The 27,715-nt window shown below is 39.3% G+C and overlaps 1 protein-coding gene across 1 annotated transcript in view; it reads right to left on the reverse strand.

Moving 5' to 3' along the window:
- LOC126457137 (PCI domain-containing protein 2) overlaps positions 1 to 16,388 on the reverse strand; it is a 66,781-nt gene extending 50,393 nt beyond the window's left edge. The window contains exon 1 of the mRNA XM_050093205.1: positions 16,111 to 16,388. Within this exon, the coding sequence (XP_049949162.1) occupies positions 16,111 to 16,146 (36 nt within the window). The 5' untranslated portion in view covers positions 16,147 to 16,388. The remainder of the gene's footprint in view (positions 1 to 16,110) is intronic.
- Positions 16,389 to 27,715: the final 11,327 nt, after the last annotated feature.

The raw sequence follows: 27,715 nt of genomic DNA on the forward strand, positions 1-27,715 counted from the left end.
GAAAAGTTAACTGAACAGCAACAGAGAGTTTTTTAAACCTCGTTAAGGAATAAGCGTGGCAGTATGTTTATAGTGCCGATAACATAGATGACAAATATAATGCTTTCCTTAACAAATTTCTCATGATCTTTGAAAGCTGCTTGCCATTAGAACATTCTAAACAGGGTACTAGCAGTAAAACGCAGCCTGCGTGGCTGACTAGTGTAATGAGGATATCGTGTAGAACAAAGTGGAAATTATACCATAGTGTTAGAAGTAGTCCCAATCAATCTACAGTAGCCCATTACAAACAGTATTGTATGGTGCTTAAAAATGTTATTAGGAAGGCAAGGAGTATGTGGTACACAAATAGGATAGTTAACTTGCACGATAAAATTAAAACCATATGGTCAGTTGTGAAGCAAGTGTCTAAGTCAGCAGCACAAGGTTAGTTCGAAGTAAAAATATTTTTGTTACTGACAATTCAAATATATGTATAATATTTAAAAATCACTTTCTGAGCACTGCAGGTGAATTAAATAAAAACTTAATTTCCACAGGGACTCATACAGCTCTCTTGGAAAATGTCTTTCCAAGACTGACATCTGAAATACTCTTCTGTGATACTGACAAGGGGGAGACTGAGTCGATAATTATCTAAAGTGCTCAAAAGGTCACTTAAGATACGTTTGTGACAACTGTGAAGTGTGGTTAGCTGACGAAGTCTCAGAAGACATTAATACAGCAAAACATGAACAAATCTTGTACTCTAAGCAGCAATGCAGTGTTTATCTAGTTGCATCAGTGAATAATATTACGCAAATTGCGAAAAAACTTACCAGTGATAACAAACAAATAAAAGAAAAACTAGACACTGCGATTGCCACAAACTCTAAGTTAGAAATATTGGCACCACGAAGTGAAGAAGCATCTCAATCATCAAGAAACACAGCAAGACAGTGTGCACAGAATGTAGAAAACAACATGCCATTTACTACAGCTGGAAATAAAGAGGTAAACATCGCTAATCTGAGGCAAAGTTCAAATACTGGTCTGGATTGTGTCAGAGAAGCAGCACCTACGACCATCACCAATCACAACAGCAGCAAAAAGCCTGCAAATTCATCACGTGGTATTTTCCAACAAGAAATAACATTGAAGACCCAAACACTGCTAGAGTGGCATCTAGTACAAATGTAAACAATGAGTGTGTCAGTGAAACTCAACCCCACATTAAAAACAAACCAAATACAGACGTAAACAATCTGATGAATGAAAACTCTTCGGAAGGCATCAATACAGACTGGCAAGAAGTGAAAAACAAGTGAGGAGGCAGAAGAAATTCGACTATACCGAAACAAGAAAATGAACTGGCCAAAACCACTGAAGACACAGAAAAAGAAAAGAAAACATCTTACAACACTGTGCTACAAAATGGAAAATCTGGTGAACAGTGTTTGAGGCCCACTATACAAACGATTGTGAATGCCAGTACTAAAAACAGAAATAAAGCCGTAATAGGTATTGGCGATGAAAAAGGAATGCTGTATGGTGACAAAAAAGCCTGGTTCCACCTAAGCAAATTAAGAGGTGGCACCACAGCTGAAACTGTAACTAACTTCTTACAGAACACTTTCCCAAATCACAATAATTTTACAGTTGAAAAACTGGAAACAAAGGGCATAAATAATAGCTTCAAACTTGATGTTGATTTTGACCTAAAAGATAAAATAATGGACAACAGTATATGGCAAAAGAACTTTGTGATAAAACGTTTTTTATTCTGGAGGATGCCCAGTGCACCAGTGTGATAAACTCCCAAGACCAAGAACATTCCAGTGAAAAAGGAAATGATATCACTGAAGAAAATGCTGTCTTAGTTATAGCGACTGTAAATGTGCAGTGCCTCAGAGCAAAACTCGATACATTATCACTGTTTGTTGACAAAGTGAGACCTGATGTATTATGTATATGTGAACACTGGCTAGCCCAACCATAAACAGAATACTACAGAAACATTGAATATTTAGAAATGATGAATGCATGATGTAGAGAAACTACTATCCATGGTGGTGTGGCTGTGTATGTAAATAGTAAACTCAGTGCCAATAAAATTGGCTTGCGTAAATTTTGTGTAGATCTAGACCTAGAATTAGCTGCTTTGGGACAGTCAGATGCCAACTTAGTTGTTGTTTCTATCTACCGTTCCCCTGATGGAAATTTTGAAAATTTCCTCAACCAGTTGGAAAGCTGTCTGTGTCACCTACTGCACTTAGGGACAAAAATTGCTTTATGTGGAGACTTCAACATTCATATTGGAGAAGGTAATGTCAAAAGAAACCAAACACCACGTTCTGAAATAGTGTTTTGTTTCTCCACTAGACAGTGCCACAAGTTCCTCCATAAAATCATAACACAACACACACACAAATGTCATACTGACAAATGTAAATCCACCTGATGATGGAGGCTTAAACCTTTGAAACGCGCCGTGGAGATAAATACACGGTAAACTTGTTGTTTCATTTAACGATTAGCCTAATTGTACAAATGATCCAAGGAACAGGAAACTAGCTAACTAACCACCTACCCAGTCTCTCCCATGCATTCAACAGCTGAATTTCTCTTGCACTGTTAATGTTGGTGAAGAATGAATCAGATCTTTTAACGATCACTTCTTTTTAGCAATATTATGAAAAGGAAAGTTGCTACTCACCATATAGAGGAGATGCTGAGTCGCAGAGAGGCACAACAAAATGACTGTCACGAATAGTCTTTTTGTTCTGCTTATCTGCGACACAGCATCTTTGCTATATTGTGAGTAACAACTTTCCGTTTCATAATACTGTTACATTCCATCCTGGATTTTCCATTGTTTCATTTCTTTTTAGATTTCTTCACCTTTTTCCTGCGGCCATTTCAACTTGGCTTTACTGCACTTCTACTGCTGTAGTCCTAGACATTTTTGTACTTCATTTTTTCACCGATCAACTGAATCACTTCTTCCATTACCCAACACTTCTTTGCTGTTGCATTAGTTGTACCTATGTTTGCATGTCCAACTTTTGTGACTGCTCTTTTCAGAGCTGTCCATCCTCCTCAACTGAACTGTCTACTGTGGCATTCCTTATCACAATATCTACCAACTCAGAGAACACACTTCATCATTCCTCAGTACTTAAAACAGTACCCCACTTCTTTCCAAATTCAGTCTTCCTGATGACTTTCTTAAACTTCAGTTTCTCTTTATCACATTACTAATCTGTGCTCTGAATCTATATCTGTTCCTGAGTACACCTTACAACCCAGTACCTGATTTTGGAATCTCTGTCTGATCATGATGTATCCTCCAGCTGTAGCTTCCTGTATTTCTGGGTCTTTTTCAAGTATACCTGCTCCTCTTGTGATTTTGAACTGTTCACTACCTACCACTAGCTGGAATTTATTCAGTAACTCACTTAATCTTTCTCCTCTTTCATTTGTACCATAAAGCCTATATCTTCCTGTAACTACAAGGTGCATTCAAGTTCTAAGGCCTCCGATTTTTTTTGTAATTAACTACTCACCCGAAATCGATGAAACTGGCGTTACTTCTCGACGTAATCGCCCTGCAGGCGTACACATTTTTCACAACGCTGACGCCATGATTCCATGGCAGCGGCGAAGGCTTCTTTAGGAGTCTGTTTTGACCACTGGAAAATCGCTGAGGCAATAGCAGCACGGCTGGTGAATGTGCGGCCATGGAGAGTGTCTTTCATTGTTGGAAAAAGCCAAAAGTCACTAGGAGCCAGGTCAGGTGAGTAGGGAGCATGAGGAATCACTTCAAAGTTGTTATCACGAAGAAACTGTTGCATAACGTTAGCTCGATGTGCGGGTGCGTTGTCTTGGTGAAACAGCACACGCGCAGCCCTTCCCGGACGTTTTTGTTGCAGTGCAGGAAGGAATTTGTTCTTCAAAACATTTTCGTATGATGCACCTGTTACCGTAGTGCCCTTTGGAACGCAATGGGTAAGGATTATGCCCTCGCTGTCCCAGAACATGGACACCATCATTTTTTCAGCACTGGCGGTTACCCGAAATTCTTTTGGTGGTGGTGAATCTGCGTGCTTCCATTGAGCTCACTGGCGCTTTGTTTCTGGATTGAAAAATGGCACCCACGTCTCATCCATTGTCACAACCGACGAAAAGAAAGTCCCATTCATGCTGTCATTGCTCGTCAACATTGCTTGGCAACATACCACACGGGCAGCTGTGTGGTCGTCCGTCAGCATTCGTGGCACCCACCTGGATGACACTTTTCGCATTTTCAGGTCGTCATGCAGGATTGTGTGCACGGAACCCACAGAAATGCCAACTCTGGAGGCGATCTGTTCAACAGTCATTTGGTGATCCCCCAAAACAATTCTCTCCACTTTCTCGATCATGTCGTCAGACCGGCTCGTGCGAGCCCGAGGTTGTTTCGGTTTGTTGTCACACGATGTTCAGCCTTCATTAAACTGTCGTACCCACAAACGAATTTCAATTGGTTTCGCACCACGCAAATTCAGAAAACGAATGATTGCACGCTGTTCAAGTAAGGAAAACGTCGCCACTTTAAGTATTTAAAACAGTTCTCATTCTCGCCACTGGCGGTAAAATTCCATCTGCCGTACAGTGCTGCCATCTCTGGGACGTATTGACAATGAACGCGGCCTCATTTTAAAACAATGCGCATGTTTCTATCTCTTTCCAGTCCGGAGAAAAAAAATCGGAGGCCTTAGAACTTGAATGCACCTTGTACAACTTCTTATTCTTTCTCTACTATCACGATACAATCCCCCAAGATTACTATGAGGGGTATTTAAAAGAACAGATATGAAACAGCACTGTGGGTGTAACTTAAGTCTTTATTCAAAAGTAATCACCAGAGGCCTAAGCACAACTCTCCCACTGTTTCGCGAACTGAAGAATTTCCTATTCCCCGAACAGGAAATCCTATTCCCTGTGACAGGAGCCAGTCCTCTACTGTGGCCTTCAGTTCATAATATGAATTTAAGCACTTCCCTTTGAGATGATTTCTTAACAGACCAAACGCATGGAAGTCACAGAGTGACATGTCTGGGCTGTAGGGCAAATAACCACGTTGCTCCCACTTGAACTTAGCCATTACAATTTGTGTGACTTTGGAGATGTCTAGACCCGTGTTATTGTGGAAAAGGATCAATCCCTCTGTGAGCAGCCCAGGCTGTTCGCTCTTGATGGACTTGCATAGGCTACGGAGTGTTTCGCAGTACACGTCACTGTTGACGGTTTCCCCCTGTTCAAGGAATTTGATGAGTCTAAGACGTCGGTTGTTGAAAAACACGGTGAGCATCACCTTGCCTGCTAAGGACACAGGTTTGCTGTCCCACTTTGTCTCTGGCTCGAAATTATGGCACCAGCTCTCATCACCAGCTACAATCCACTCCAGGAGGGCAGAGCCTTCACCTTGCCAATGAGTTCTGCCGTGATTACCGTTTCGCCTGGCCTGGTCTCAGGTCATCACTCAAACACTCCTGGCCTTCACAAAAAAGGGCATTCCACTTCCTCATTGACTAGTCTGACACAGTCTCCTCCACATACAGCCCACCTCCAGCAATGAATAACAGCTGGTTTAAGCCCTTCCACAGTCATAAGTTTTATAACACTTCGCTGCTCCTCAATCATCAAATTTTGCGATGCGAACACCAGGATGTCCCAAACATACTGCCGCATCAAATGGATGGAACACACAACTGTCTGCTTGTTTACTGTGTCATGTGCCTGTGCTTGCTCACATGCACACCACACACTGCATTCAAATCCCTTGGTGTCTCACTACATTATCCCCATAGCTGCTTACACAAATTTCAACCTATTTGGTTGGTATGAGATTTTTTACCTTTTCATTATTTAGTTAGTTAGTTACATGTTCCACTGATCAATCTCACAGTAACCGTTATGATGTGGTCTGTGTCAAGTGCCTGTGAAATGCACACTTGAATCAAGGTTTTAAAAAAACTTAAAATTTTTATTACCTGCCCCATTCCCTTTATGGCCACAAAATGCATATATTATACCTACAGCTTAATTTATACCTATTCAAGAATTCATCTAAAGTATAGAAGGAGTTGTCAAGGAGATGTGATTTCAATTTATTTTTGAACCTATTACTGCTGTCTGGCAGACATTTTATTTCATATGGTAATCTATTGAAAAGTTTAACAGCAGCATGTTTTACCCCTTTCTAAGCCAATGATAGCTTAACTATAGGCTGGTGCAAGTCATTCTTTCTTCTGGTATTATAACATGAATGTCACTGTTGTTTTTAAACTGGTCCATGTTGTTGAGAACAAATTTCATTACTGGGTAAATGTACTGTGAGGCTGTTGTAAGAATTCCTAATGTTTTAAACAGATGCCTCCAAGATGTGCAACTATGAGCCCCACACATTATTCTAACCGCTTTCTATTGAGCAGTGAATACTTTTTGCCTAAGTGTTGAGTTACCCCAAAATATTATTCCGTATGACATCAGAGAGTGAAAGTATGCAAAGTATGTTAGCTGACTAATTTCTACATCCTCAAAATTGGCAATTATCTGATCGCAAAAGTTGCTGAAACTAGTTGCTTTAGGAGATTCAAAATATGAATTTTCTGATTAAGATTCTCATCTATATGTACACACAAAAACTTAGTATGCTCTACCTTAGCTATTGACTTCTGTTGATGTGTTATATTTATTGAAGGAACTGTACTCCTTGCAGCAGCAAATTGGATGGACTGTGTTTTTTCAAAGTTCAGAGCAAGCCCATTCGCAGAAAACCAATTAATAACTTTTCAAAAGACATTATTTGTATCATTTTCTATTGGAGTTTCTTTTACTGGATTAATAATGACGCTTGCATCATCAGCAAACAGTGTCAGTTTAGCTTCTTGTTTCAGATAAGAAGGGAGGTCATTCACAAATATCAAGAAGAGAAGGGGACCCACGATCGAACCCTGCGAAACACATAATGCAATCCCCTCCCCGTTAGATGAAGTGGCAAACCTCCTTAAATCACTTAAGCCAGATGAAGAAACTTTTTGCTTCCTGTTCTGTAGATATGCCTTAAACCACTAATATGCTGTTCCATTTGTACAACAGAATTGTAATTTCTTTAACATCATGTCATGGTTCACACAATCAAAATCTCTGGATCATCATCATTACTCATTTTACTCATTGCTGAGTGTCATGACCTCATTTCCTCATTCAATCTTACATAGTTGAAACTTCAGACAGATGTCTCCATCCACAGCGATCTTCGGCATTTCTTAATATGACGTGAAGTGGCAGGCTGGTAATCTTCTTTGCCTGATCCGACCATCTGTTTGCTGCTCTCCCACATGGTCTTCTGCCCCCAGTTTTTCCCCGCATGATGGTCTTCTCTAAATTATCCCCTTTCCTTCTCAAGATGTGCCCAAGGAATTGAAGGTATCTTTGGCTGACACGAGAAGATAACTTTCTCGTGATTTTAAGTCCTTCTATTACTGAAACATTTGTTCTTTTTTGTGTCCATGGCACACGTAGCACACTCCGCCAACACCACATCTCGAAGGCAGCAATGCAGCTCTTACCACTACCTTTCACGATTCAGGTCTCGCATCCGTATAAGAATACAAGAAATGCCAATAATTCTACCAAGCGCATCTTCGTTGTCTTGGATATTACCAGATTCTGCCATATTTTAGTGAGTTTGACCATTTCAGCTCTGCCAAGAATGATTCGTCATCTCATCTCTCTATGTCACTTTCCTTTGTAATTGATCAGAGAGCTTAGATAATATACATAATCTCTCACTATCTCCAGGTTCCTTAAGCATCCTGTAAGTTGGTTTTGATCAATGCCTTGGCGATTTATAGCCATTAGTTTGGTTTTTTCCATGTTTATCTCTAGGCCAAGATTTAGAATAATATCTTTCACTCTTGAGAACAGATTACCAAGTTCTTCCTCGCTTCCTGCTATGAGTATAGTATCATCTGCGAAGTGTAAACTGTTGATATTCCTGCCACCAGTTGAAATCCCACCATCCCATCCATCCAGTGCTTTCCTGATTATACACTCTGCATAGATATTGTAGAACTTATGTGACAGTATGCAACCTTGTCTGACGCCATTTGTCACATCGAAAAATGGGTAAGTCATAGAAAATTCCTGCTGGTGACATATTACTATTTAAAGACTCTATTGGACAGCGAAACTGCATATTGCTGTCTCAGTGGAATAGCATTTTTGAAATTCAAACTGTGATTTACTAAGTATCCTATTACTGTTTAGACGGCTAACCACTCTTGAGTACATTACTTCCTTGGCCACTTTTGAAAATGCTATAAGCAAGGATACTGGGCAGTAATTATTGAAATCTGTGGTGTCCCCATTGTTGTAGAGCGGCTTGACAATGACATATTTTAACCTGTCTGGGAAAATACATTGACTTAGTGATGCATTACATATGTGACAGCTGTAACTGCTCCAAATAGTTTTAATATCTTGTTAGCAATGTCGTCTATTCCAACAGAACATTTATTTTTCAAAGATTTAATGCTTTTCCTTACTGTTCTCACCAATTTTTTCACCTACACTTAAGAAATGGTTGTTAAATACATTAGGCTGCTTGTGTACCATTGGTTAAGATTCTCATTCTCTTTACTAGTAATATTATCTACCCCAGTGGTTACTTTCCCTGTGTCCTTCTAGGAAGATTCCATATTGATTCGATTTTATGGCCTGAGTTGTTAATTTCATCTCTAACATACATATTTCTTGATTTCCCGACAACTTTTTTTCAAAATGTTACAATTATTTTTATAGTGTAAAATCACTTCTAGTCAGCCGGTGTGGCCGAGCAGTTCTAGGTGCTCCACTCTGAAACCACACGACTGCTATGGTCGCAGGTTCAAATCCTGCCTTGGACATGGATGTGTGATGTCCTTAGGTTAGTTAGGTTTAAGTAGTTCTAAGTTCTTGGGGACTGATGACCTCAGATCTTAAGTCCCATAGTGCTCAGAGCTATTTGAACCATTACTTATAGGTATTTACTAATTCTTACTGCCTTATACAGTTTTCTCTTTCTTTCTGAAGATGCTTTAATACGTGTGGTAATCCAAGGTTTCTTTGAAAATTGTTTGTTGTTATATTTTGTAATTTTTTTGTGCAACACTGTTCAAAAAGTGATGTAAATTTATCAAGAAATATGTTGCATTTATCATCAGCATTTGGCTCATTATACACATAGATCTCCCCAATTAACATTTCTTAAACTTTCTCTGAAGAGCTCTATATATACTGGGTTGAGCAACCTTGCACTTTTACTTAATGGTTTCTGAACTGTACACTCTGCTAGGTTTTGTAAGTTAATCAATAGCGCATCATGGTCTGATAATCCATTTATCACAGGGAAAGCAAGTGTTAGTTTTACATCCTCTTGCTGTACAAATACATTATCTATTTCAGTGCTACTGTCTTGAGCTATATGTGCAGGGAAACTGATCACTGATTCTAAGTTATATGACACTGATAACACTTCTAGTTCACTTCTGTTGATGTGTTATATTTATTGAAGGAACTGTACTCCTCGCAGCATAAAATTGAATGCACTCTGTTTTTTTAAAGTTCAGAAAGCCCATCCGAATAAAACCAATGATTAATAACTTTTCCAAAGACGTTATTTGTGTCATTTTCTATTGGACAGACAGCATAATTGGGAGTCAAACTTTTTTATGGACAGCTCCCAACTTCTAATGGGGACCTGTACACTGGTGCTAACATCAACACTACATTATCTAGCTGCAGTTCACATTCACAAACTTAAAGCACTGATCGACACAAAATTTGCTTACTTCTACAGTTTTTTATTTATGCCCCTGTTTTGTGAAAATGGCAACTCCTCCTTTATCCACACTTAAGATGCTAAATTATACCCATTTCCACTGGCACTATCCATCCCCACAGTTACATGGTGTTCAAACACACAAAGTATATCAATCTCATTCTTATTTATGAAATCATCTAAAGAAACTAACAGCTCATCTACTCTGTTTTTTTATTCCCCTAGTATTTTGGTGATGTAAGTTGATACTACCTTTAGCTTTGTCCCTATTTCCTGTACATGAAGCTTCTTTTATTCTAATTTTCTTTGATGTTGTCTGTCTGGACTTTGGCTTTAACCTAAAAAACCTGTCTGCCTCATCCCATTAACCACAGGGATCATATCTTGTGTAACTGTGGCCTGCCTTCCAGTATCTGCTAATAGAGAGGCTAACTTATCTTTCCCCTTCCGATTTAGGTGCAGGTCATGTGCAGTGTATATCCACCTACCAATAGCATCAAATGAAACACCACTTACGTGAGATTTTGCTGGTGTCTGGGGTGTCCTGTTCAGCTCAGTGTTAACATGCCTTACAGCAGCATCTACCCAGGGCCGATCATGGTGCTGAAAGACCTCCACAAACTCCACATTTGTGTGCCCAGTTTCTGCTCCTGTTTTATCCAGGTCACTCCTAATACTATATCTTGGATTCATAGCCAGGCTGTTTCCTGCTCTCCCAACTATAATTACCTGATCTTCCTTCTCAAAGTCCCTACACAGCTGACCGAAGTTTTCGGTCACCTGGATTAGGCTAGATCTTGATTTCACAAAACTACACCCTTCCCATGACTGCTACCTAGAAGCAGAATTCTTCTTTTCTTATTCTGATTTGATCCTGACCTGTCTTTTTTCTTTAAGCTAATATTCTGCTTCAATCTACATTCAACTACATCTGGATGAGGCCCTTTTTCCACTACTTCATAGAGCAAGCCAAACTGGTTTACTAACTGAATTTTGAAAGTTTTTTCAACGGTTTCCCTTTTTCACAGTCTGCTTGCTACCTTTTTCCAGTGCCCTGTCTCCTTTCCCTCCCTTAGCATATAAAATTCCAAATTCACGTATTTTAATTCAGCCTTAAGGGTGCAAATTTTTGTTCCTCTTCAGCGATTTTTCGGTCCTTTCTACATAACCTACATTGCCATTGAGATTATCTTCATTTACACACATAACTACAAGTTCAATAACCTCATGTACTTTCTCTACATCTTCATCTGCTATGATGTTGACATTTATACCTGAACTACTTTTGCTGTCGATTATGACAAAATCCACCCTGTCACTGTAATTTACACAGTAACTGACTCTTTGTTCTACCTTTCCAAACACAATGAATCCTACTCCTGTCAATATTACCCTATAATTGTCTGACCACAAATCTTTACCTTCTTTCCACTTCACTTCACTGACCCCTCACTACATCTAGACTGGAGTTTTGCAGTTTCCTTTACAGGTTATATAGCTTTCCTACAACATTCAAACTTCTGACATTTTATGCTCCATCTCTTACATTACCCTTTCAATGGTTACACAATCTTTTTCTCATGGTTACCCACCCCTTGGCAGTTCCCTTTCCGAGTTCTGAACGAGGGCCTCATCTGGGATCTTTTGCTAATGGAGAGATCATTATAACATTTTTTCTGTTACCAATCACACGTCCTGTTGGTGTAAATTACATATCTTTAATTCAGTGGCTTCTATTGCTTATAACATTGTTCATAGCTAATTCTTCTGCCTTTCTGGAGAAGTTTCCCACCCAAAGGGCAAGAGAGAGGCCTCTATCTGCTCACCTGCACTCTTCGAGAAGACTGCTGGCTGTATGAGGATGTCTTCTTGTACCGGAAGTCTTCGGCCATTGCTGAACGTTTATTTTCTTTAATTTTTGCGGTGGCTAGTGTCAAACCCAGAACTGAAAGTTACCACTAGACCACATCAAAGGCAATGAAAACCTGGTTTACCAATCCATTTGTTATCTGAAATGTCTCAGCCACAAGTCATGGAGCAGCAGGCAAAGTGGGTTTGTTTGAGTTCTACAAAGTTTTCATATGGTCCTGGCTGGACTAACAGAGTGAGGTCCATGGATCAGCAATACCTAGGTTTGAAGACTGACAATGCTATTCACCATGGGAAAGATAACCACAGGTGGTTACAGAAACAGTTTCGTAGCCAGCTTCCAAGCTGGTAGCCAGCCACTGTTAATCATTTGAAAGTTAACTAAAAATGGTTCTGAGCACTATGGGACTTAACAGCTGTGGTTATCAGTCCCCTAGAACTTAGAACTACTTAAACCTAACTAACCTAAGGACATGCCCGAGGTAGGATTCAAACCTGCGACCGTAGCAGTCGCGCGGTTCCGGACTGCACGCCTAGAACCGCGAGACCACCGCGGCCGGCTGAAAGTTAACTCCCTACGGTATGTCAACCATGCAGGTGCTTGTCTGTTCCAAAGTCACCAACAGTTCATCTATTGCAAATGGCACATGCAAACTATCCCAGTGGTTCATGCCAACCCAGAACTCATAGAATTTGCTACATCGAACCAGTCCTCAGACTGAAGACCGCAACAACAGCATTTGTTCTGGACTAAATGTTCATCGCTACCCATGGTTGGCACCATCTTCCGTCCTGGTTGCTAACAGGGTCCAACACTTTTTTGAATTTAATGAAGTGCTAGAGATATTATACTCCAAATTATGTCTTTACAGAAACGTTTCACTTTTTTAAAACTCACAATCATTATAGACCTGCCCACACTACAGGGTCTTAACAGGCAGTCAGCCTTGGTTGTGCTGTAATTTGCCCAGATAGTGTCTTTGAAATCTCCAACCAAAGAAATTTAGTATCTGTGAAATATAAATCATGATATCCTTACAGCACTGAAGCATATGAGATGCATTCTAGCCATGAATTTCCTCTTCTATTCAGACAATCTGAGGGCTTTTCAAGCCACCCACTTGTACTCAGTAAAGAAACTCATCTTCTTTTTCCTGTGCCCTTGTCCTGCACTGGCACAGCATCAGCATGGTTATTAACTGATTTGGCGTGGTTAGTTTAACGGATGGCTGGGTGTCCTTCCTGTTGTCACCCCACTTCCCCACCCTAAATGCTTGTGAATTGTGTAACTGAGGCTGCACTTGGGTGCCAGCACAGTATCCATCCAGTGCGATATGGGAAATTGACTAAAAACCACATCCAAGCTGACCAGCACACAAATCCTTATTGTTAATCCATCCGGTAAATTCAATCTGGGGCAGGTGACCTCCCCATCCTTGAAGTGGCACTTCAACACACACACACACCTATCTGGATGAGTGTACTCAGAAAAGAAATTTGTAGTGAAAATCAAGGATTTCCTTCTTCCCTTAAAGAGAATGAAGAAGAAGGTTTTATTCTGTTGGGTATCAGAACAATTTATAATGTAGGGCAGGAAACTCGTGGATGCACTAGCCACAGTGGCACGCAATATGCAATATTCTCATTCTTGATTTACAAGATCACTAACCATTGGAAAGATCAGTGTTTGGTTTTGAATCTTACCAATATGCAGTACACAAATGTGTGTACATAGAGTTATCCATGAAATCAAATGAACTTGTGGCATTACTGGCTGGAACTCTCCATCTGGGGTTGTTTGGCTGCTTGGTGCAAGCCTTCCTATTTGATGCCACTTTGGCAACTTGCATGTCTTTGTAATGATCAGATGAAATGATTGGGACAACACAAACATCCAATCCCCGAATTAATGGGACAACAATCTACATGTAGTCACAGTAACCACCAGACCACGAGCTGTCGACCCATCATCAGTTGCAATAAGTGTAATGAAGGTCCGCTGATGTTCTTTGTTGCTTCCTTAGTTATGAAAAGTCTCATGTCTTACACCACAACATAGTCCCCCTGCCACTGTATATCAACTGTGTGGTTATTTGAATCTATTGATACCAGGTGCTCACTATGGCATAATGATGTGGCATTTGACATGATGTGGTATAAACAGGGATAAGACAGAACAATAATAATACTTATTTCGCTAGCATATTCTAATTTAAACGTATTTTTTTTTTTTTGTAACAAACTGATCTGTAGCATAGCCCATTGTCAAAATGAGACTGAAAGCCGAAAGGCTGCGAGTTCACGAAGTCTACAAATTTTTTATCATCAGAATAACTCCAATTATTCTTATGGTGTGTAATTTATACATTTCAGATTTCAGTGAGTGGCTTATGTCCGCCGATTCAGTGGCGTCATAGGTCAAAGCTGGGAGGAGGTAATAGTAGGATGAAAAATCCCAACTACGATACATTAAGAAGTTCCAGATAAATACATACAAATAGAGGTTCCATTCTATTTTGTTTCCTCAATAACAAAAATCATTTTTAATTCCACAGATATTCATACCTGAATTTTTACAATCTACAACAAATGCATCATTTCATAGTGTACTTTTAACTACATATATAAAAAAAACTGGGGATCGACAGAAGCATCCGATCCCACGCGTCGGCTTTGACTCGTGACGTAAGGGTGTTGTCGTGTGTGACATCATGACGGCGCGGAGTTTGGTTTGAGTGTGGCTGTTTTATCTTATTTTATTTACTTTTCTGATCTGTTCGTTCTATCTCGTGAAATTTTTTTTTTTAAATTTAAAAACACTTATTACTTATTTTAATTATCTGTTTCCTCGAATTTCTGTTTTAGTTTATTATATTTATCTTTCTGATCTGTTCGTTCTATCCCGTGAGATTTTTTTTTTTAGAAAGACAAAAAGCACTAATCAGCTACTGAAACATCTTTATCTTCTATGGGTTGCAGGGGTTACGACCCCTGGGGAGGTGGGTGGGTATTCATGCATGGCTGTCTTCACTTACACGTTGTAGCTACGCAAGGCGTCTAAATTTGTTTATATTTAGTTTGCCCCCCACCCAAAACACCCCATTTCCCGCGCTTGTCCCATTAGTGTCATTAGGCTTCTTGTGGAAAGTGTGTGTGTTTGTTTCCGCCATATTTGTGACGTCATGAGTCAAAGCAGACGGGTGGGATCGGATGTTTCCGTATTTCCAAAATTGGGCAGGTATAAACGTTAAAGCAGTTTAGCATGGAATCTAGGCACAGCGTAGTTCAATCTGATTCACACACACAAAGGACGTCGAGGTCTGGAAGTCATATTACTGCCAGGAGGATGGAGGTATTGTAGGAGGGTCAGAGGAGGGAAGGGGGGGGGGGGGGACACATAGATCCATCTTGGGACTTAACACTGAACCTTTCAATTTACAGAATGCCAAACTACAAGGCAAGTACCTTACCCCACTGCCCAAAGTGAATAAGATATGCAACTTCCATCTTACCAGTCCCAGCAACATTACTTACAACACAAAACACACGAACATACAAATCACAAATATTAAGCTACTTCCATCTAACAGTCCCAGCAACATTACTTACAACACAAAACACATGAACATACAAATCACAAAGATTAAGTTTTCTGTTAATCAGAGACGGCTATTAGCAGTAGTTTTTCTGTCAGCCCTACATATAGTAACAGTTAGAACACTTCAATCTGCACCTACAAACTTAGTAACTAAAGCTGGCTGGGAAAACATCTCTTTCAGTCGATCATTTCGGCGACTTACTTAAAAATACAACGTTGAATTCACGCCAAGGCCTATAACATACACACATACTGAAAACAGCTATTAACATTGGCAGGAGAGATAAAGTCTGGACTGAAGACTTATTTCATGCTTTGAGTTTACATGGGCAGATCAGCTGGATGAACAATAGATATATTGTTTGAATGGAACGTGCTACTGTACCTCCTCTCCAACGACCCTGGTTGCTGATACTAATTTGTAGCGTACCTGGATGTCTACGTTAGGATCAAAGGTGATAATTCGCTTTAGTGTTGATGAAGCCAACAAATATGAGTGTCAAATACAGAATTTGGTAACCGACTGCCTTTCAGGATCACCTAATGTTTCCACAACGGCTAAATGTTCAGTGACAATAAGTCAAAAATATTTCATTACTGATATTATAACATCTCTACAAGTCTATATTCGCTAACATAATGTGGATTGGTTTCCATAAGAAACAAAATTAAAAAATGTCACAAAATTAAATTTGATGCAGAGGTGTAAGATAAGCTTACTATTATTTTAAAACTAAGCGAAAACACCATTCACTCACGTATGTGAGACATCGATGTCAAAATTATTTTCACTCACCCTTTGCAAGTACTGGTTGAGGCTCAGATGTGCCATCCTTAATTGGATAACGCACAGTTATACCTAAAAATACTATATTTCTGCAGTGTTTACATAACAAGTTTAAACAACAGACCGCAACATAACATTTCAAACACACCTCCCAACACCGTAGATTTCACAGATACTGCAACATACAGTAAACAATAAACATCTCAAGTTCGGCTTCCATAGACATTGAAAAGTTGCACAGGTATACCGGACTACCGATCGTGCACGCCAGTTTGCCTATGGAGGAACAGTACTGGCTCACAGTAAAGTCAGCTAGTCATTGGCATGACCAAAGAGATAGAATACAGGCATGACGGAACGGAAAATTTACATTCTACGTCAAATAACAATTCTCTAAAAGACATACTGCGTAACAATGACAAAGGAAAGAAGAAGATGAATTCGAAATATTTCTTGATGTAAGGTTGATTCACGTTTGACAGAACGGGAAAGCACCGAAGAGGGCGTCAAAAAATTCTACAGTGTATTCCAATGGACGGCATTAGACATAGAGATCACTGAGCGGCGTTCACCCAGGTCACCAGAACTGGACGGTATTGAACGGAGTGGAACGCAAGTGTCAAAGTTCGTCGAGAAGAAGTAGACATTGGTGGGAGGAACGATGTAGTCGTCTGCTAAGATCGGAAGTTAACCTATTCTCACGTACTTTCTCATGTTATACTAGCAGATAATGGCAGAGTGGTTTGCGCGATTCTATTCCCAAGCGCAGGTTGATTTCGCTTCCCAGTGAAACTTCTAGCTTCTCAGTAGAGGCTATAGCTATACTCGCAGTTTTACATTGCTTCCAGAACATCCCAATTAAAAACATTTTGATTTCGATGGATTGCAGAGGCTCACTCTAAGATATGTTCTTGCTGTAAGACGAAATAAATAACTTTTATGTTACATCATAACCTACAATCATAATTTTGCTGCTCACAACTAACGAAAATTCGTGCAGTGTAAAGTGCGTTAAGGGACTTAATTCTACTTTTAAGAGTGTAGTTCGTGCTGCAATGCGTGATAAATGTAAATGTCGCTGTAGGATAGTCAAAGAGGGAGTGGTATGTATCGACTGTGAATCGCTATTTCCCTGGTCTGACTGTAGTGGAGAACTGAATGGGGAATTCAACCAAGATCTCCCATGAAACGGTAGCCTTTGCAAAAAAAGACAAGATAATCGCTGAGCAAGACACAAAAATTTGTACCCTTCAGCTGAATTAGATCACTCGAAATTCGAAATAGATGGGTTGAAGAGGGAAAAGGATCTTGGGAAATGGATATAGGTAACAATGAACTGGCGAAAGGAGAACAGCTCTTCAACTTCATATACATTTGTGCTAACAGAATCGAATAACTTTGAATTGTTACCTGAAGTAGGAGGGAAGAGCCTTCCTTATCCAGCTGTAGGTCACAGGGTACAGCATACTTCTAGCAAAGAAACTCAGTATATGTTGGTAAGAAAAGATAGTAGGAAGGAAAGAGTCTTGCAGCTAGGTAGTAGCCATGGGAGGTGTCTAGGACAGATGGTACAGGCAAATTAGATACACAGTAGCAGGTCACAAGTATTATGAAGTCAAGTACTACCCTTAGCCAGATGGCAGAGGACATAGAGAATTTGTGCAAAGGTTTTGAAAAATAGGGGTCAGGTTATTATAGTTGATGGATGGTGAACAGCCCGGCTATGAACAGTTATTACAGCATTAGGGGGTGACATGGATAAAATACGAGTAGCAACTCTGCACAAAAATGTGAGCTTTGTGGAGGTCCTGCAGCACCATGCCCAGCCTTGGGTGAACGCTGCTGTGGTTTACGTGAACACCAGGTTGAACAGGCTGCTGCTAGCTGGAATGAAATCTCATATGAGTGCAATGCCAGCTGCTGCAATTGGGAGGTCAGAATATACTAGACACGACCTACACCTGAATATGAGAGGGAAGGATAGGTTGACTGAGCTACTTGCAAATTATATACAAGTGGGGACACGGGGGAGGAAGGGGGGCACCATCACACATAGCAAGATCCCTGTGGTTACTGGTGTCAGAGGGGTACCTTTTTTAAGCTTAGATCAGGATTCAGGTACCTTGTCTTGAAAGAAGTAAAAATAACAGAAGAGCCCCACAAATAGCCTAAGAAAGGAAGGCAAGATTAGTTTATTTCATCAAAACGTTTGAGGACTGAGTAATGAGGTAAAAGAACTTCTTGTCTGTTGGGAACATTTAGAGAGCTCTGAAAATATAGATATTCCATGCCTGTCTGAGCACCATATAACCACAGCACTAGGTAAGTTGCATATAAAAGATCACACTATTGCAGAACACAAGTTCAAAACATTGAGACAGGTAGATGTAGTGATCAGCATATAGAAGTTTGTCCTTGTGAATTATGCTGAAAAATAGTTCACTTTTAGTTGTAACTGTATACAGATCGCCACCGGGAAATCTCGATCTATGAGGACCCTGGATTGCTTACTGAGTTAACTATCAGAGAACAGCAAACAGTTAATAGTCTCTGGTGACTTCAGTGTAGATTTTCTGAAGGATTCTGATAAGAAAAATGATCTGGAAACCTTATTTGGATCATACAAGTTGATCTCAGCAATTAACTTTCAACACAGGTGGATAAAGACAGCAGGGCCCTAATTGACAATGGTTTCTTTTATGAAGCTCCAAGCAAGAAAATAACTGTTTATCCAGTAACGAATGATCTCTCTTATCATGATGTACTATTATTTAGGATAAATAATATCATGCCTTACAGTATGGATACTCCTGAGTGGAAATCAGAATAATTAATGACTCCAGAACAAATTTTTTAAAGAATAGTTTAGAAGAGACGACATGGAATATAATTTATAATGAATGAAATGCTAGCGTAAAATTTAATGTGTTCCATGGTAAATCCATATCACTATTTGAAATGAGCTTTCTACATAAGCTGATCAGAAGTGACACTAAACAGCCACATAAAAAACCATGGGTCCCTAGATGGATTAAAGTATCTTAAGAAAGGTAAAGGGAAATGTATCTTTTGCCAAGAAGAAGAAGGGATCCTACAGTAGTTATACACTACAAAAACCACTCAAAATTTGGAAGAAAGGTTATTAAAAATGAAGGAACATACAAATGATGTCGGAAATCAGTACTTCAGAGAACAGACTTAGAGCTATATGGAATGTAGTGAAATGAGAGGCAGGACAACCAGCCACAGAACAAGACAAAAACACTGTTGAATTGAATGGAAGGTTTATAAATGATTAGTCACAGGTAGCAATTACATTTATTTGACAATCATTTATTAAATATACCATAAAGCATAGCTACAAATATTTCAAGAGCAAACTCACAGCAGTATTCTTTCATAAAATTTGGGCATATGAATGTATCAACAACTTCTCCTTCTGAAATTAAGAAAATCATACATTCTTTCAAAAATAAAAGCTCATCTGGTTTTAATGATGTTTCCAGCAGAGTAGTAAAGATTACTTCCCATGTAATAAGCCCAATCTTATCCGAAATACGTTATGCTTCCGTCTTTAAGGAAGGTGGCAAGAGATATGTTAATAACTACCAACCTGTATCACTGTCGACGTCAATCTCGAATATTTTTGAGATGGTGATGTATTCTAGAATACTATCTCACCTTAACAACAATAGTATCCTAAGCACATCACATTTTGGATTTCAGATGGGTTGTTCTACTGAGAATGTCATTTACATGTTTACTCACCAGATTTTACAAGGACTAAACAGTAAAATAGTGCCAGTTAGATAAATTGACATTTTATGGGATTGATGGTATAGCCAACCATTGGATAACGCTATATTGAACCAAGAGAATGCAGAAAGTTACACTTAGTAATTCAACCAATATTTTCCAGGGACATAATTCTGACAGGGAGAAATCACGTATGGAGTTCCCAAAGGTTCAATTTTAGGTCCACTACTGTTCCTTATACACTCCTGGAAATGGAAAAAAGAACACATTGACACCGGTGTGTCAGACCCACCATACTTGCTCCGGACACTGCGAGAGGGCTGTACAAGCAATGATCACACGCACGGCACAGCGGACACACCAGGAACCGCGGTGTTGGCCGTCGAATGGCGCTAGCTGCGCAGCATTTGTGCACCGCCGCCGTCAGTGTCAGCCAGTTTGCCGTGGCATACGGAGCTCCATCGCAGTCTTTAACACTGGTAGCATGCCGCGACAGTGTGGACGTGAACCGTATGTGCAGTTGACGGACTTTGAGCGAGGGCGTATAGTGGGCATGCGGGAGGCCGGGTGGACATACCGCCGAATTGCTCAACACGTGGGGCGTGAGGTCTCCACAGTACATCGATGTTGTCGCCAGTGGTCGGCGGAAGGTGCACGTGCCCGTCGACCTGGGACCGGACCGCAGCGACTCACGGATGCACGCCAAGACCGTAGGATCCTACACAGTGCCGTAGGGGACCGCACCGCCACTTCCCAGCAAATTAGGGACACTGTTGCTCCTGGGGTATCGGCGAGGACCATTCGCAACCGTCTCCATGATGCTGGGCTACGGTCCCGCTCACCGTTAGGCCGTCTTCCGCTCACGCCCCAACATCGTGCAGCCCGCCTCCAGTGGTGTCGCGACAGGCGTGAATGGAGGGACGAATGGAGACGTGTCGTCTTCAGCGATGAGAGTCGCTTCTGCCTTGGTGCCAATGATGGTCGTATGCGTGTTTGGCGCCGTGCAGGTGAGCGCCACAATCAGGACTGCATACGACCGAGGCACACAGGGCCAACACCCGGCATCATGGTGTGGGGAGCGATCTCCTACACTGGCCGTACACCACTGGTGATCGTCGAGGGGACACTGAATAGTGCACGGTACATCCAAACCGTCATCGAACCCATCGTTCTACCATTCCTAGACCGGCAAGGGAACTTGCTGTTCCAACAGGACAATGCACGTCCGCCTGTATCCCGTGACACCCAACGTGCTCTAGAACGTGTAAGTCAACTACCCTGGCCAGCAAGATCTCCGGATCTGTCCCCCATTGAGCATGTTTGGGACTGGATGAAGCGTCGTCTCACGCGGTCTGCACGTCCAGCACGAACGCTGGTCCAACTGAGGCGCCAGGTGGAAATGGCATGGCAAGCCGTTCCACAGGACTACATCCAGCATCTCTACGATCGTCTCCATGGGAGAATAGCAGCCTGCATTGCTGTGAAAGGTGGATATACACTGTACTAGTGCCGACATTGTGCATGCTCTGTTGCCTGTGTCTATGTGCCTGTGGTTCTGTCAGTGTGATCATGTGATGTATCTGACCCCAGGAATGTGTCAATAAAGTTTCCCCTTCCTGGGACAATGAATTCACGGTGTTCTTATTTCAATTTCCAGGAGTGTATATGTAAATGATTTTCCATCCAGTATACAACAAGCAGAATTGGTTATTTTTACAGATGGCACTAGTATTGTAACCAACTGAAGCATTTGGACAAAAAAGAAGAAATGATAAACAAAACTCTTAAAAGTATCATTGACTGTTTTTCTGTGAATGGTCTCACCCTTAATTTTAAAAAGACACAACATATTTAGTTCTGCACATCTAGAGGTACTACACCAGTTACAAGAGTAACACATGGTGTCCAAATAATAAATAGGGCACAAACGTCAAAATTCTTACAGGTCTATATTGATGAAAATTTAGATTAGAAGAAACACATTTTTACACTCCTAAAACAACTTAGTTCAGCCACATCTGAGCTTAGAATCACTGCAGATCTTGTGGAGACGAATACCAGAAACCTAATTTACTTATTTTCATTCAGTAATGTCGTACAGAATAATGTTCAAGGATAACTCACCTTTAAGCTAGAAAGTGTTCTTCTGTCAAAAACACGATGCAGAAAATGGTGCAAACGAAGTGAGAGTAATTGAACAGTAGGAATTCTGCAAGAAGCGAACGTGTCGCAGTAGTTGCAGATGATTAGAATGAGACTGAGGGCGACGGTCCCTCCTTAAGAACATGAAAAGTATTATTAAATGTTAGACAATGAAAATTGTGTTGACACTAAATGTTATGACACACACAGAAGGCTTAGTGAACATTACTGTTATTTAGCATTTCCAGATTTAAGAACTTAAAAAACGTGCTCATGAAAAGCAAAGACAAGAAAATTTGGTTAGTTCTTGGAGAGCTCTTCTACAATTTTAAATCTGGAGACGGTGAAGAGGGGGAAAAATTCCAGTAAAGGAAACGACCCAACCCCAATCACAGCAGGTGTAGAACTTTCAGAAGCGAAACTCCGATACATCAAAAAGCTTTTGGAACTGCACTTTGGTGAGACTAGGCTACCAACGACAAACTCAGATTCTACACCGATGTGTCAGACGAGCAGGAGGCACTCCTAGGGTCACTCCTGCCATTGTCAACCCTCATAATGAGGAAATACCCAGAAGCGATTTTGAGTGGATGGACAGTGTTGTGGTCAATGTTACTTAAAAGCAATTTCAGTTTCTAAAATTTTTGTCACTGTTTCAACTAAGATGCAACTTTCTGTCAATTTTATTATTTTCTAAAATTTTATCGATGTTTTATTAAGTTACAGTTTGGAGGTTATTTTATTTTCTACAATATCTTGTGATGTCGAAAACGCTATGGCGTTTTTTTTAAATCCTAATGATGAATATTCTTTTTTGTTTTCCTTTTGATGTTAAAGAAGTCAGTTTCTCCTGGTAAAAAAATGTCACTTTCGTGTTTTTATATGCCAATTTTGTAGAATTTTCAGACTTCTCTTTGTAATAAAACATGATCTGTTTGTATTTGCAATAATTAAATTCCATCCTTCTGTCATTCAAAACCTGCTAACTGAATAAATTGGGTCATAAAACCGCTAAGTTAATATTCACTTTATATTTTAATGTATAAAACATAATCGCAGATTTCATTCATTAGTACCAAGAAACTAATTATTTTACCTTTTTTTAAAAAGGTAATAGTTTGGATTGGACGAGTTTTTCGAGATTATCCCAGTTTCGCTTATCATGCAGTTAATGGTTTTTGCATAGTGGCTTTGCATAGTCAGTTAGTTAGTTATATGTTCCATAAATCATTTTGCACAGTAGATCTTAACGATGTGGAACTAGTCATTTTATGTTCACGTCACAAACTAGTCTGAACATACAGTTACATTCTGAACATTTCTAATTAAAAAAAACACTATCAAGGAAACTAATCCACTGGCAATGGACATCCTGAAAGCTACCAATAAAACGAATATCTCAGAAAGAAGATAAAGGACATGCTAACATTAAATATAATGAAATGGTTGATGACTTTGCAGAAAACACTGCTCAAAACGACATTTTTAAATCTGACTACTGCTGTCATCATACCTGAAGACTACACTACATGCTCGAATAAGACATCAGTGGGAAGAAGAATATCAGTTACAAATACACATCAAAGGCAAATAATATGGTCAAATACAGACAAACATTCCCTCGAAGCTGTGGTTCCACATAATCAGGGAGGATGAAAAATATAACTATATAATATAAAACCATATATAGTTCCATAATTCTTATAAGATTTAATCATGAATCATTTCCTAGACACCTTCAGCAAATACATGTCCAAGATAACGCTTACTGTGACTGTGATGGAATAATAGTAGTAGATGTCCATAACAATTTTCTCAAAAATACTTATTCCTTAATGAAATTTATTGGAAATAATATGTCTCTGTCTCCAACCAAAAACTCAAACACATAGTACCAATACTATGAACAATAACAATCTACATAAAGGCCTAAAATCACTTAACCTGGTCCAAAAAGGGGTCCAACACTGAGGAACACATGATTTCAATAAATTGCCAGCATCCATTAAAAAATTGATTTCAGGTAAAGCACAGTTTAAAAAAGTTTGAAAAAATTTTTTGGTAGGCAACTCCTAGTCTAAAGACAAATATCTTAACAGGGGCTGTTACACCAGCTTAAGTAGAAATAACTGTTAGATTTCAGTTTCGACAGCATTTAGTCAAGATTAGGTATTTTGTGTATGATGAATTTATTAACAGTGCATAACTATATTTCATTCTGATAGTGTAGTAATTCTGTAAATATTAGTAGTTCCATTTTATTGCAATTGTATTTAACATACATTGACAATCTCTTGACAAATGATCAGGGAAATGAGTATTATATTCAAATGTTCAATTTTTTTATGTTATACTTTCTGACATGTTCCATATCCATGAGTCTCTCATTTTTCGGTCTACAGGTCGAAAACTGAATCTAATCTAATACAACCGGCCTCTGGAGTGTTTTGAGCATCTCTGTAAAGCTCTCACACTGACTAAACGATTCTGTGATCAAATGTGCCACTCTTCGGATCTTCTCTGTCTCTGGTAATGGTCCCATATCGATGAACAAAAATCAAGAATATGTAGAACAAGCTCCTTGTAAGTCGCTTCCTTCTTGGATGAGTTACATTTCTTTAAGATTCTTCTTATAAATCTCAGTCTGATATCTACTTTTCCTACTATTTGTTTTATGTGGTGATTCCACTTAAGGTCACTCTGGATAGACATTTTAGAGCATACAGGACCTAATGTTTCCAGTAATATTTCATCAATAGGGCAGTTGTAAAACATCGGATTTCTTTTCTTATGTGTGCAGAATATGTTACATTTATGTATGTTCAGGGTCAACTGCCAGAGCCTGTACCATTCATTAATCATCTGTACGTCATTTTGCGAATAGATACTGTCTTCTGTCTTTGCTATTTTCTTACAGTCAACCACATCTTCTGTAAACGGTGTTAAAGAGATTCCAATGCTTTCCATTTACGTATATATTGTAAACGGTGACGGTCCAGCACACTTCCATCAGGTACTCTGGAAATTATCTTTACATCCGTCGATATTGTTCTGTTAAAAACAACGTGTTAAGTTATATCTGCAAGGAAGCCTTGAATCCAGTCACAAATCTGGTCCCATACTCAAAAAGCTCGCATTTTTCCCCACAAAATGGCATTGTGGGATGGTGTCAAATGCCTTCCTGAAGACAAGAAACGTGGCATCAACCTGAGCGCCATTGTCTACAGCACTATGGAATTCACTTAGGCACAGAGTGATCACCGTCCTGCAAGATCTCTGTTTGCAGAATCCATGTTGATTTTTACAGAGGAGATTTTCGTTCTATATCAACACCATGTTTTTTGAGCACAAACATGTTCCGCAACTCTACAACAATATTGACCTATAACTATGGGCGTCTCACCTATTACTCTTCTTGTAAATGTGAATGACCTGCACTTTTTTCAGTCGCTAGGTATGCTTTGTTGCTCCAGGCATCTTTTATTAGAATGGGATCAAATTTTGCTGACATAATCTTTGTTAAATCTTACAGGTACCTTCCCTGGTCCTGATTCCTTTCCCCTACTAAGCGACGTAAGTTGCTTTTCTGTTCTGTGATCAGTTATCTGAATACATGCCATTTCGACATTCTAGAGGTGATTGAAAGAAGAACTGTATTACGATCCTCTGCAGTGAAACAATTTCAGAAGACCAAATTGAGTAATCAGCCTTCTCTCTGTTATCTTCTATTTCGGTGCCTGTCTGATCACTGAGTGAATGAATAGATGATTTCGAACCACTTACTGATTTTATGTAAGACCACAACCGCTTAAGGTTTTTAGTCAGAGCAGTTGACAAAATTTTACTTTCAAACCAATTACATGATTCTCTCAATACTCTCCTTACATTCATTTTCGCTCCAGCCAGCTTTTGTTTGTCTGTCGCCTGTCAGCTAGGTTTTGAGTTCTCCTGAACCTACGATGAAACTCTCTTTTTTAGTTATCTGTATTCCAACATTGGTATTAAACCATGGTGGCTGGTTCCCATTCCTTGAATTTAGATTCAGTGTTGTTCTGCAAGAGAGGGCAGATATCTGAAAGTGAAAAATGAGTTAGATTTCATAAAAAACTGAACAGACAAAATAGCTTGTATTGTATATAAATAATACTATAAATACAACACTTTTTAGCAGTGAACAGTCGAGTCTATTGAAAGAGGAGAGGTAAGTGTTGCTTTTGAAGTTATTTAGTACTTGGAAAAAGTAAATACAATGTACTGGGTAAACAGGCTCTGTGTATTATCTTATAAATATTGTTTGTTGTGTTCGTATATATATACATATTCTGTCGATATTTTGAAATATTTTGACGATACATTCTTCTTTTTTCACTTCTCAGCAGTTTACCATGCAAACGTTATCAAGAGCATCCATTATGAAGTTTGCTCTGGTCAGTATTAAACTGTGACTTTACTATTGGTAGTTTCTTAATTCTGATACTAGCCTATATTTCAGATTTTTATATCATAACGGTATCTTATAGCTTTACCTTCACCATTCGGTACTGGGCTAACTGATCTGACATAAGTGCTCACTTTCCATCTAATGTGAGAATTCCATCATTTGGTGGTGACATAGCCTGAGGTTACATTATGTTCCATTGATGCACAGTGTAAATGAGCCTTTACACAATCTCAGTAACTGTATCTTCTGGTATAATACTCATAAATAATGAATGGATTTAGTTATATTCAATAAAGGGTAGAACTGTTTAGCATTTTTTGATGAAGACTTTTACAGTGTCTCAGTAAAACAAGAGTAAATGTTGGTTTGCGTTAAAAACAGACTTGTCAAAACAGTGGAGCCACATAAAAGTGAACTATAGTAATTGATGTATTTCAAGGCACTCTAACATATCGGTTCTCATAGGTATCGAAACCTCGCACATGCTTCACCCCAGACATCACCACAGGGAGCTAGTTCATCACCCAGCACTGATTGTTGACTTCAGTCCAACCATATACGTGTGACTTATCAAGCAATCTCAAATAGTATTCCATAGATACTTGTGTCATTAAGGTTTGCTATAGAAAATGATCTGCTCTGTTTGGCAGCAGGGCGTTTTGCAGAGGTTACCAGTGCCGTCGAAACCATTTCAAATGCTTGGGCTTGACATTTATCGAAAATATATTTATTTATTTTTATTTATTTATTTATTATTTGCCCCACAGGTGAGGTCAGTACAAATGATATGGGATAAGTCAATACAAAAATAAGTAGTACATGGGATTAGACAATACAAAATACACATTAAAACACATACAACATGAATATAACACAGTATTTTCACGTAATTTTTACCAATGGCTCTTCATAAACAGCAGGCAGGAATTTTTCAGACAGTGTTATTTTCACCTGTATAGCACAGGTTCTAATAGCTACAACTTCATATGGTGTATTATCTTATTTTGTTATGTGCAGTATGAGTGGACAAACTGGCTTCTATACTGAAAGGGAAATATTTATTAATTTATTTCCTTTTGTCTACAAATAGCATAAGATGTGCATGATTATGGCTCAAGTAATGACTGTTTTGATATACTTTAGTTTATTAGGACAGCTCAGATACCAAAAATTCCTCGATGGTGTAAAGAAAGCGTTTCATTAAAAGAGAATTTACATTCATTTTAAATTTATTTACATCCTGAAATTGTCTTATTGATGCTCGAAAGTTATTGT

The sequence above is a fragment of the Schistocerca serialis genome, chromosome 2 (assembly GCF_023864345.2).
Source record: "Schistocerca serialis cubense isolate TAMUIC-IGC-003099 chromosome 2, iqSchSeri2.2, whole genome shotgun sequence".
In the NCBI taxonomy this organism is placed as follows: domain Eukaryota; kingdom Metazoa; phylum Arthropoda; class Insecta; order Orthoptera; family Acrididae; genus Schistocerca; species Schistocerca serialis.